This window comes from Enhydra lutris, unplaced genomic scaffold (genome assembly GCF_002288905.1).
Source record: "Enhydra lutris kenyoni isolate GAN:26980312 unplaced genomic scaffold, ASM228890v2 scaffoldscaffold13, whole genome shotgun sequence".
Lineage (NCBI taxonomy): Eukaryota > Metazoa > Chordata > Mammalia > Carnivora > Mustelidae > Enhydra > Enhydra lutris.
The window spans coordinates 48,168,406-48,179,133 of NW_019154097.1; the positions used below are offsets into that span (position 1 = coordinate 48,168,406).

Below are 10,728 nucleotides of genomic sequence, written 5' to 3' on the forward strand. Positions count from 1 at the left end.
GGTAATGGCGCTCTGTCCCCTCGCTCTTGAAACCATACCTGTTTTTTCCCCTCAGTGCTCAGCACTCATAAGTATTCCATAAATATTTGATGAATGAGTGAATAAACCCAACCTACCTTGTCTGACTGTGTTACTAAAATAATTCAAACCCAGGGATTTGTCAAGGATGAGTTTTTAGTCCCCCAGAACACCAGGGTGGGGCCACAGTAGGTAATGGATGAACATTTGCCAATTTTGAGTTGCCTTTGCTTGGGGGATGTGGTAAGCTCCCCATCACAGGTGGTGTGCGGGCAAGAACCACTCGAGGGAGTCTGCAAAGGACACTCAGGCTCTAGTAGGGCGAGGTGGGCTGCACTCAGGGGGCCAATGGATTCCGCTGGGGCTCTGAGATCCTTCTAGCCAGAAAGTCTATGACAGTGATTCCCCGCATGGAAAGTTATTTATGAAAAATCCCCTGGGGGCCTGATTTACTGAGGCTCCTCTGTGCTCCTAGTGGCCAGGTGGCTAGAGGCCAAGCAGCAATGATGGTAAGGCCCCAAGGCCAAGGGAAAGGCAGGTAGTAGCTGGTCTACAGAATGGAGGTGAGAGAGAAGCAGAGATTCCAGTGGGAGAGAAGAGGCTAGAGAAACCAGGGAAGGCTTCTGGGAGCAGGTGAGAGGTGATAGAAAGTGGGAGGATGCAGGCGTGGTTGGGGTGGGGGAACGTGCTCCATGGTCAAAGGTTTGGAGGAAGGAGATTTTGCAAATCACTGGGAAAATTGTGAAGGTCAAGGAGGTGGCTGGCTGGGATGGGGGACGGGGAGGCAGAGGACAGCCTGCTGACAGAGGAGAGTTAGAAGGGAGAGTTAGGGGTGAGGAGGAACAGGTGAGGTCACCTGGACAACCTTGCCTTCTTGTGGTGTGGGTGACAGCTGTCACCCTGCAAGGGGGAAAGCCATGTCCAAAGGCAGCTGATGTCTTTCAAGCTCTCTTCCAGGTCTGGTGACCCCTGGGAGCTCACGTTGCCCTCTAGAAAATGGGGTGCTCTCCACAAGGGGCTTAGTACTCCTCTGAGTTCCTCAGACCAGCTTGGAATTCCAGCTGGGAAGCTACTTACTCCCAGGAGGCCCCTGGCTGAGAGCACAGACCCATCAGGGTTCTCTGTGACCCTGGAACTGGCCGCCACCCCATGGTCCGCAGAGCCAAACAGTGTGACCCAGCAATGACAACAGACTCTCCCCAGCCGCACCTGGCTGATGGGGGCTTCGAGTTTTGTCAGCGTGGCGGATCTGCCTTCCAAAGCCCTCAGAGGCCACCTCCTTTTCCTGGCGCTTCCCCTACTCGGGTCCGCTGCAGGCTCCCCCTGCCTCACCCCTGTTCGCCCCAGGGACAAATGTTCTCCGTCTCTCCCGTGAGTTTTCACAGTCTCTGTTGAATTTTTGGATCAGCTCTCCCTGCTCCTGTAGCTCTCCCCCGCTTGTAGAAGGAGGCCAGGGAACGAAAGCATCAGGACTGTTTGGCTAAGCACTTGGTCCCCGCCTCTCACCAGCATTCCCTTTTGGATTTCCTTCCATCCGGCAGGCTGGGGGGCTCTCCGCTTATTTGGGACTGTCCTGAGCTCTCCGGAGCCCCTCCGTGGGTGAGAGGCCCTGGTGGTGGTCCCCAGAGACAAGAGCTGATCGTGAGGGCCCTCCGGCCAGCAGGAAGCAGGTGTTAAAGCCCCAGATGGCAAATGTCTCCCCATTCAGCAAGCCCGGAGCCAGGAGGCCCTAGGGCCAGGCTCATGGACCAGGCCAGGAAAGGCGGCTCTCTGAAGCCAACGTGGACAGTGGCCACCTGCTCAGGGTGGAAGGTTCCATCACAGGTCCCAGTGAGGTCAGGAAGGTGAGCATCGGGATGGGCAGAACCTTCCAGAAACTCCCTTCTGGAATCACTAGAAAGACTCATCCTGGAACCTGCACTCATCAGCCTTGGATGAGTGATGTCACCCATGTGATCCTCAGTTTTATCCCCAGGAAAATGGGGTGAGGATTCGCTGTGAGGTCACACGTTTTAGAACATGGCCTGACCTTCTGTGTTGTATGAAAGTTAGCTACTCCGCTTATCGTCATCATCACATTCCCTGCCCCCAGGCTGGGATCAGCCGTCCTGGGGCCCGGAGGCCTGGAGACCAGCTCCAGGGACAGTTAAGCTATGCAGGGCCTGGAGACGGGTGGACTTACTGCCTGAGCCCCGTGCTACCGGCACTGGCGGCCGATCAGACGTTGGGGGCCTCACATGGGAGCCCATTTGACCAGACGGCCTGGGGGGGGGTGCCGCGACAGACCCACGGGGCCTGCCAGGGGCAGGTGCGGACTTGGCTTGGCACATCTCCTGGAGAATTCTTGGGCCGTGTCAGGCCTGGTAGGGACGGGCCCCAGCCAGGGATACGTGCAGCCAGCGTGGAATAAGGGATCTGATTGTCCAATTCTCCCTCTTTGGGGTCATGTTCACGTTTCTTTGGTCTGCCTCTTTGCCTTTTCAGCTCCTCAGACATCGTCAATGGCCCGAGGGCTGGCGGGGGTCATGGTCGCCCCGGTAACCAACCACAAGGCAGTAGTCGAATTGCCTGAGGGGTCTTGTGGGTCAGGCTGGTGCAGAAACCCTCTCCCCGAGCTGAGTGGGGGTGACATGTGCTTGCATTTCTCACGGGAGGACGGTGGCCCACTCAGAGTCACAGAGCTCAAGGGGTCGGGCCATGTTGCAGCCTTGAATGCTCCCCCTCAGGGTGGGTGGCCCTGCCTTGGAAGCTCTCCTGACCTCAAATGGCCCAAGGCCAAGTCCTCCCAGCGGGTTCCAGGCCTCAACATAATGTGTGTTCTCAGCCAAGTGCCCCTTCCTGGGCCTTTGTCCCTTGGGTGCAGAGATCCGGTTGGCCCAGTACGGGCGGAGATCCTGTGGTTTGGACGGTATCTGGACCCCACCCACTCTGAATGGCCCCAAACAGGTGCCTGGCAGGGAGGGCGCCATCCTGTCCTTTGTCACCCTCCCAGCTATTGTCTGGACCCGGAGCGCTATTTAAAGAGCCGTCCCTGAGAACCTCTAGCCCTGCTACGACGAGAGGGAGCTCTCCAGACCATGGTATGCTGGGGGTGCCCTGCCTCCTGACCCTGACCTCATTCCTCAACTCTGACCTCATCCTGTGATCTTGACTTCTTGTGTGATTCTGACCTTCATCTCATGCCTGAACTCACCCTGACCTTGACCTTGCTCCTTTGACATCCTTGAACTTGACCTGATATTGTCCCTAGTCCTGACCTTTTTCTTCACCCTTGATGTTACCCCTGCGCCTGGCTTACCCTGGACTGTCCTTAACGGGTGGTCAGTCCATCCATGTACATCCCAATTTGCGTCTCTGCTTCCTGGACTCGGTGGGGGCTGCTGAGGTGAAGCGGTGTGGGGTGGCGGGGGATAGGAACAAAGAAGAAGGGGGTAGAAGTAGACAGGGTGGGCTATGCTTAGAGGTTTCATAGCAGAAGCAGGACTCTGGTCCCATTGAGAGGACATGGTTCCTGGGGGTCCAGGGTTGATATTCCTGGGACCTACACAGACTGGCATGGGACTGCCCTGCTGCCCTCTCTTTGCCTCTGTCCCCAGCCTCTTGGGTGTCCCTACAGGCTCTCAAAGGCACGGCCCTTTCAAGTCTCTGTCTCACACCTTCACTTTCCCTCCTGGCCTGAGAACTCTGACCTGGCTATCAAGTCTCAGTTCAGAAGCCACCTCCTCTGAGAGGTCTGCCCTGATTGCCCCAACAGCATAAGGGCTGCTCTGTGCTCTTAGTGTCTGTCTGTCCTTCCATCACTCCCCACTGATCCTCTGTCTCCAGGGGATCCCTGGGGACAAGGCAGGGCCTGATTCAGTGCTGGGTCCCCGGGATTGGGCACAGGGCCTGGCTGGAGCCCAGCAGGCACCTAATCAGTGTCCCGATGTTCTGAGGTAGACATCATCTTGGTTTTATAAATGGGGACACTGAGGATCAGAGCAGGCAACTGGTGTTCTCAGTATTGCAGGGTTGTGAGCCGCAAAGGCAGGATTAGAATTCAGGTCTGGGTGACCCCCTTCTGCCCTGAGGTGCTCCTTTCGGAAAATTTTCTTTTTTTTTTTTTTTAAGGGCCCATTGTAAAAGGCAAATTTCCAAGACGGCTGGGCTGGAAACGGTCCCAGCTGGGAGAGCGGGAGGCAGCCCAGGCCCTTCGAGAACAATCCCGGCCTCCCTCAGGGGGCTCTGGCAGGGGGCGCCTGGCACACCGTGGGGCAATGGCCCACAACAGGGACACAGAAGGCTGCCTGAGACGGGGTGGGGGACACCCAGGCCGAGGGCAGGTCTGAGGAGAGAGAGGGCAGACTATCCCACAGACGGAAGTGATTGTTTTTTATTAATCAGAGGGAAATGTGTATGTAATTATGTGAGATGAGCCCCGCAGGGAGGTTCCTTTCTTTATGATGTCTGAAGGGATTTATAAATATTACAGAGGCTTTACTGCACATAGCGTCCTGCCTGCCCCCTTTCAAAGGATTAGTGGAGACAAAGCACCCAGTAAAAGCTAATTAGAAGTCAGCCGGTGGTATAGCTCCTGAGCCCAGGAGCCGGAGGGGAAATGGGGGTGAGCGCGGTCTGGGGGGACAGGAGCGAACTCGGGGAGGGGAGACCACACAGGGGCCGGGGCCGTGTAGGGGAAGCAGGGGGAGCCCACGCTCCGGGGTGGGGTGGGCAGAGGCTTGGCACCGCTGACATGGAGGCAGGAGGTCTGGGGGTGTGGGGGGACACCCCTTGCCTCTCCGGCTCTGTGAAGCCCGGACTGTTCTTTGCGGCCTCACAAGCCACAGCTGAGGCTCCTCGCCCACAGAAGGCCCCGGTGAGAGCTGCTGGGGGCGAAGTCCCCTGGGGGGTCTTGGGGATCCAGAGCTTTCAGGGAATGCTCAAGGGGGTGCTCACAGGTCCCTGATATCCCGCGAGCAGCACGTGGAGTCAGGAAGGCTGGCCAGAGACCTTCCGCGTGGGTGGTCGCCTGCTCTACCTGCTGTGGAGACGGGCTCTGACCAGCCGTTTCCCGATGGATCCGCACTCGGAGCTGGGCCCTGGGTGGGTGCTGGGGAGCCCCGAGGTGGGACGGACAGAGGGAGATGTGGCCGGACTGGGTCCTCTCTGCTATACCGCCTGGGTTCCCCCCACCAGGTCAAGAAGCTGCTGACTGGCCCATGGGGTGGGGGTCCCCAGGCTTCTGGCCTCAGGCAGGACAAAGGCCCCGCTTATCCGCCAGGTTTCCTTAGAGCCCTGTCTGTTTGCGGTGCCCCGCGGCCCAGGGCAGCCCTGTCACTCGGGACTGGGACAGGCTGGGAGGGGCAGCACGGCACGGGGGGTGGGTGGCAGGTGGGATGCGTGGCTGACCTCGGAGGAAGGCCCTCTCACGGCCTCCCACCTGGCACTTCCCAGGCACCCAGAAGAGCCCGCAAGAGAGCGGAAGGTGGTGCTAGCTCCAATGTCTTCTCCATGTTTGATCAGTCCCAGATCCAGGAGTTTAAAGAGGTCGGTCAGTGTGCCCTCTGGGCCACCGGGAGTGTTAGCGCAATGCATGGAAAGCATCCAAGGGGCTGGCAAGACCCAGGTTGCCCTTGGTCCCTGGGGGCGATAATGACGTCACTATCCTTAAAGCCCACCATGCTGTGCCTCTGAGCCCAGAGACGTGACCTGCTGTCTTTGGGTAACCCCCACCCCTCCCTACCCGAGCCTTTGCTTGCTGCGTGACCTCAGGCTTCTGCTCTCTGAGCCTCAGTTTCCCTCTCCGTAAAATGGGGTTGCCGCAGCATGACATGAGGGGTGGGCATGGCGCCCCCGCTGTGTGTCGGCGTGCAGCGGGAACGGAGTGGGTCCGCCAATACTCTCGCGCAGGTGCCATGCTGAGCCAGGAAACCCACTGGCCGGAGGTTACCCAGGCAGCGGTGTGCAGGACGACAGCCCATTGGACGGGAGAGGGCATGGGCTTGGGCGAGTGGGTCAGTGGCCGCTCAGTACCCCTGTCTCCACCAGGCCTTCACCATCATGGACCAGAACCGGGACGGCTTCATCGACAAGGAGGACCTGAGGGACACGTTTGCCGCCTTGGGTGGGTGACCAGCAGCTGCGGGGGGGCTCGGGGCTTGGGGCAGAACTGAGCCCAGGCCTTCTGGAAGGAGTGGGTACCTGGGGGACAGGCCAGGGCAGCAGGACAGCCAGGGCAGGCCCGAGGAGACCATATGAGGGGCTTGGGTGCCGTGGGTGGCCTGTGCCTGGAAGGTATGGTCTGGGCCAAGGACACAGGGAAGACAGCAGTTGCACGAATGGCCTGGCCTAGGGGCCCGGGGTGGGGAAGGGGACCAAGAAAGCAGTGGGCGATGCTGGGGGAGGTGTCTGGACACATCCCTGGACACAGGGTTCAAGGCAACCAGGTTTCAGCTACCAGGGGAAGCTGCCCAGGGAGAGGCCTTAAGGTATGAATGGGGTGGGGGGTTCAGCTCGCGGGAAGGGGGCATAACCGAGTCATGCTGGAACTACGCTTTGAGCTCCCGGAGATGTAATTGTCCCTTGGGACCATGAGGAACCCCAGAGTCCACCCACCCCCAGGTGACCTCCTCCTGTGGCATATGAGCTCTGAGCTCCCGGTCTTCTGGCCCCTACGCACCTCCATTTCAGCTTCTTTGGACCTCAGTTTCCTCATCTGTGAAATGGAGATAATCACCAACTCACTCTCTTTTCCACGGAGGCTGAGGTGTTAGCGGGGGTGTTGGGCAGTGAGGCTAGGAGCAGCCCAGTGCTGTGGCCAAATGTGTCCCCCTCTTAAGGTCCCCCAGCAGGTGGGCAGGGCCTGAGGGCTGAGGCGGGGTCGGGGCGGCGGCGGGAGAGGATAGAGCTGAGCGCTGTTCTCCTGGACTGCCTGCGGGCAGGGTCCCCTCTGTCCCTCACTGTACTCCTGGGTGTCCCCCCCCCACCGCCGCCCCAGGCCGCATCAATGTGAAGAACGAGGAGCTGGAAGCCATGGTGAAGGAGGCACCTGGACCCATCAACTTCACCGTCTTCCTGACCATGTTTGGGGAGAAGCTGAAGGGTGAGGGAAAGAAAGCCCACGTCGCCCGGGTGGGGAGGGCAGTCTGGCTCCGTGTGCAGACCGCTGGGAACATAGGGCAGCCCCAGCTGCCAGCCCCCTGGGCCCTACCCCTGTTTCCACCTCTAGGCCAGAGTAGGAGGAGGGCATCCAGGGCTGGGAGGGGACAATTTGTGTGAAGACCCTCCTCCCACCTCGAGGGGCTCAGCAGGAGCTCGAGGGGCTCAGCAGGGATAGACCCCTAACCATGACTCCCGGTTCTAACCACGGCAGCTCCCGGGCCGGGGGTGTGGGGTCAGGGCAGCGGTCCAGGCAGCCCTGTCCCTTTCTCTCTGGGCCCTGGGGAGCTACCCTCTGACCCTTAGTAGAGTTTTCCTGGGCTCGAGGCTTCCCTGGACAGAGGGAGGAGGCCAGCGTGGGCAGGGGCTGTCCTGGGAGGTGACGCTCCTCCCCACCGACACCGATGGGTCTGATGCCCGCCCTCTGATCTCCAGGCCCTGCCCGAGCCCAGTCTTCAGCCCCCAAGTACAGCACTGTCTTTTTGGCCTGCCAGTTCTCATGCACATCTTGGGTGACGAGAGAGCCCCAGCGATGCCCCCACGCCAACCCCACCTCACTAATCATGACCTCTGAGTTTTAGTTTCTTCGTCTGTAAAATCAGGCCAATCATCAGGAGGGTTAAGACCATAATAAGTGCTCAGTGGGGTGTCCATGTACAGTTGCACAGGCTGTTCATAAGTACACGCAGCCCCCTTGGTCATTACTCCTATTCCTTGTTTCTCAGAAATCTCCCTTCTCTTGCTCCAACTGAGGAAGCCCCCACAGGCCCCCCTCTACCCCCTGCCCTGGCCTGTCCTCTTCACCCTGGCTTTCTTCCTGCCTGTATGTGCTGTTTCTAGGTACGGACCCCGAGGAGACCATACTCCATGCCTTCAAGGTGTTTGACACTGAGGGGAAAGGCTTCATTAAGGCTGATTTGTAAGTCCCCCCGCCCTTTGTTTTGGTTTTTCTCTCCCCAAAGGTTCAGGTGATCAGTGAGCTGGGTGAGGTCAGGGCGGGTTGCCGCCCAGTCTCCTACCCCTCCCAGTGCTTAGCCAGCTCGGGCAGTGTCTGGCCAGGAGCCAGGAGGGCACTGCCCTGCCCAGCTTAGCCATCACTCGGTGTCCCTTCCCTTCTCTGGGATCTGGTGTCCCCCATTTCTGTGTGGAAGTGTATGGGGAGTGTGGGGTCACCAGGGGCGGTTTTCCCAGTGGTAGAGGTGGGCCTTGAAGGGAAACGAAGGGCTACTTAGGCTGGGGCAGGGAACATTCTAGATGCCACAACACAACTGTGAAGGAACAGGGCTTGGCGTTTGCGGGGTTGGTGAGGGGGCGGCTGGAGGTCGGGTGGGGGACGCTGAGCACAGAGAGGGTCTATGTGGGGTAGGTCCTGCGACAGGCCCTGGGCTGCAGGTCTGCACTGGGGGCCACTGGGCTGGCATGTGGAGGTGGGGGCCCCAATGCCCGCTCTGCCTCAGCCCAGTGAGAGCACTGAGCAGAGCTGAGCGTGGTGGCGGGGGCGGCCTGCCCAGTGGCTAGGACATGGAACTATCCCCAGGGAAGTCCCTTCAGAGCTTCAGAGGTCTCACCAGGCCTGTGGGTGGCCTGGAGCAGGCAAAATTTCCTCCCCAGGCACAGACTTCCTGGCTGATTACTGTGATGCTTGTGGCCTTGGCCTTGAGGCCAGATTTGCTGCCCACTAGAATCATCCCATATGGGGTGGGGGAGGTGGGCAGGAGAGGGCAGGAAAGGGGAGCTGGGGGGAAACCAGCAAAGTTCCCTCTTGTCCCTCACACCTTCTCACCACCCCCACCCCCCAAAGTTGTGAGCCACATTTTCCCCAGGGCTAAGTGAGGGGTTGTTCAGGGCTCCTGCGGGCTGGGGCCCTCTCCTTCGTCCCTCACTCAGGATCCACGGTTCCCACACCCGTCTTAGGGACCCCCCCGAGGCACTGAGGGCAACCCCTCTCCCGGCACGCACCTTCACTCCCACCAGGGCTGGGCCAGGAACACTTCTGGGACCTAGTTTGGGAATCGAAAGCCCCACCCCCAGGGCTATCGGACCTGGAAGACGTGGCTGCCTGCCAGGCAGGCCACAGAGGAGGCTCTGGCTGAAAGGGAGTCTGTGAACAGTCCCCAGCCTGGAGAGTCGGAAACTGTGACTGTCCCACAGTAACATAAATAATGGAAAATGTGCGTCGGTCCTTAGCGGGCTGGCCCCTGCGGCACCGCGGGACACTTGGCGCTCAGGCCTGGCTCAGCCCCTCTGATCCCTTCCCCGCCTGCTGTGCCTTGCCAAGGGGCCCGGAGGGGGCCCTCCAAGTTCCCAGGGCATCAGTCCTGTGGGGCTTCACCTCCTGCCGCTCCCCCAGGCCCTGGGGCCGCTCAGACCCCATCCTGACACTGCTAGTCCTGACCTTTTGGCACCTTGGTTGTTCCCTCTATAAAAGGGGCTCATAGCACTCACTTCCCAGGGCTATGAGGAGCAAAAGAAACCTGGGCAAGGCTGTCTCCTGTCACGGCAGAGGGCCAGCCCTTGTATTCTCGGAGGCACGGGGAAGTGTCAGCGCGAGCCGCTCCCTGGCCGAACTAGCAGGGCCCCTAGAAGAGACTGAGGGGTCCACCTGAGGCCACACAGACGTCTGGCCGGGATCCGCATGTGCATGCCCGGGGTCGCCCTTCCCCTCAACCTGACCCTTCCTCTCCCCTGAGCAGCATCAAAGAGAAGCTCATGACCCAGGCCGACCGGTTCAGTGAGGACGAGGTGAGTGCGGGCTTTCCAGGGCACAGCCTAGAATCTTCCTGGGGAAGGTCCCAGCCGGCCCAGGCCCTTCTCAGCAGCCCCCTTCCTGGGAGATGGCCCTTCTTCTTTAGACGGTGACTTGATGACTCCCCGCTTGACTCCTCAGAGGAGGACAAGGGTGAGTGGGGCTGGCTGCAGGCCCTGGCCATCCCCACCTCGACCTGCATAGAGGGGAGCCCCATTCTGCCTGACGCCCTCGGGTGACCTCCCCCCGCCCCCCACCCCACTCCCCTTTCGACCCGAGTCCAGGCTGATTCCCTACTCCTTCCCCAGGTCAAGCAGATGTTTGCGGCTTTCCCGCCAGATGTGTGCGGTAACCTGGACTACCAGAACCTGTGTTACGTCATCACGCATGGAGAAGAGAAGGACTAGCAGGCCAGGGACCCCCCCCACCAACATTTGGAGGTAGCAAACTCCCATGGTGTTTGGGGGCGACCCCTGGTGAGCCCCCTACAGCCAACGTGTGCAAAGGAATGTCTCCCCACATTCCCCTGTCCCCAGCTCAGGGGCAAAGCAAGAATAAAGAATGCTAACAAGGCCTGCGTTTTCGTGATTAATGCTCCGGTTGGGGAGAAAGCGAAACATTCCTGCGTTGTTGGTTTTTCCAAAACTTTTTTTTTACTTCCCCGGCTTTGCTCAAATGTTCCTGATGAGCTGGTGTTTAGAACTAATTGACAGTTTTAATGATCCCCAGCTGGGCCACAGGACATGCCTTCATTTAGGAAGCTTTTACTGAGCACCTGGGGCGTGCCAAACCCGGTGCCGGTCTCGGGGGGGACACACAGAGGAGCC

General features: G+C 59.6%; 1 protein-coding gene across 1 annotated transcript; it reads left to right on the forward strand.

Annotated features, from left to right (window-relative positions):
* Positions 1-3,080: 3,080 nt before the first annotated feature.
* LOC111146160 (myosin light chain 10) lies at positions 3,081-10,474 on the forward strand. The gene is made up of 7 exons (XM_022501592.1): positions 3,081-3,098; positions 5,452-5,544; positions 6,046-6,121; positions 6,995-7,099; positions 7,996-8,074; positions 9,849-9,897; positions 10,210-10,474. The coding sequence occupies exons 1-7, from the start codon at positions 3,096-3,098 to the stop codon at positions 10,306-10,308; spliced, it is 504 nt and encodes a 167-aa protein (XP_022357300.1). The 5' UTR covers positions 3,081-3,095; the 3' UTR covers positions 10,309-10,474.
* Positions 10,475-10,728: the final 254 nt, after the last annotated feature.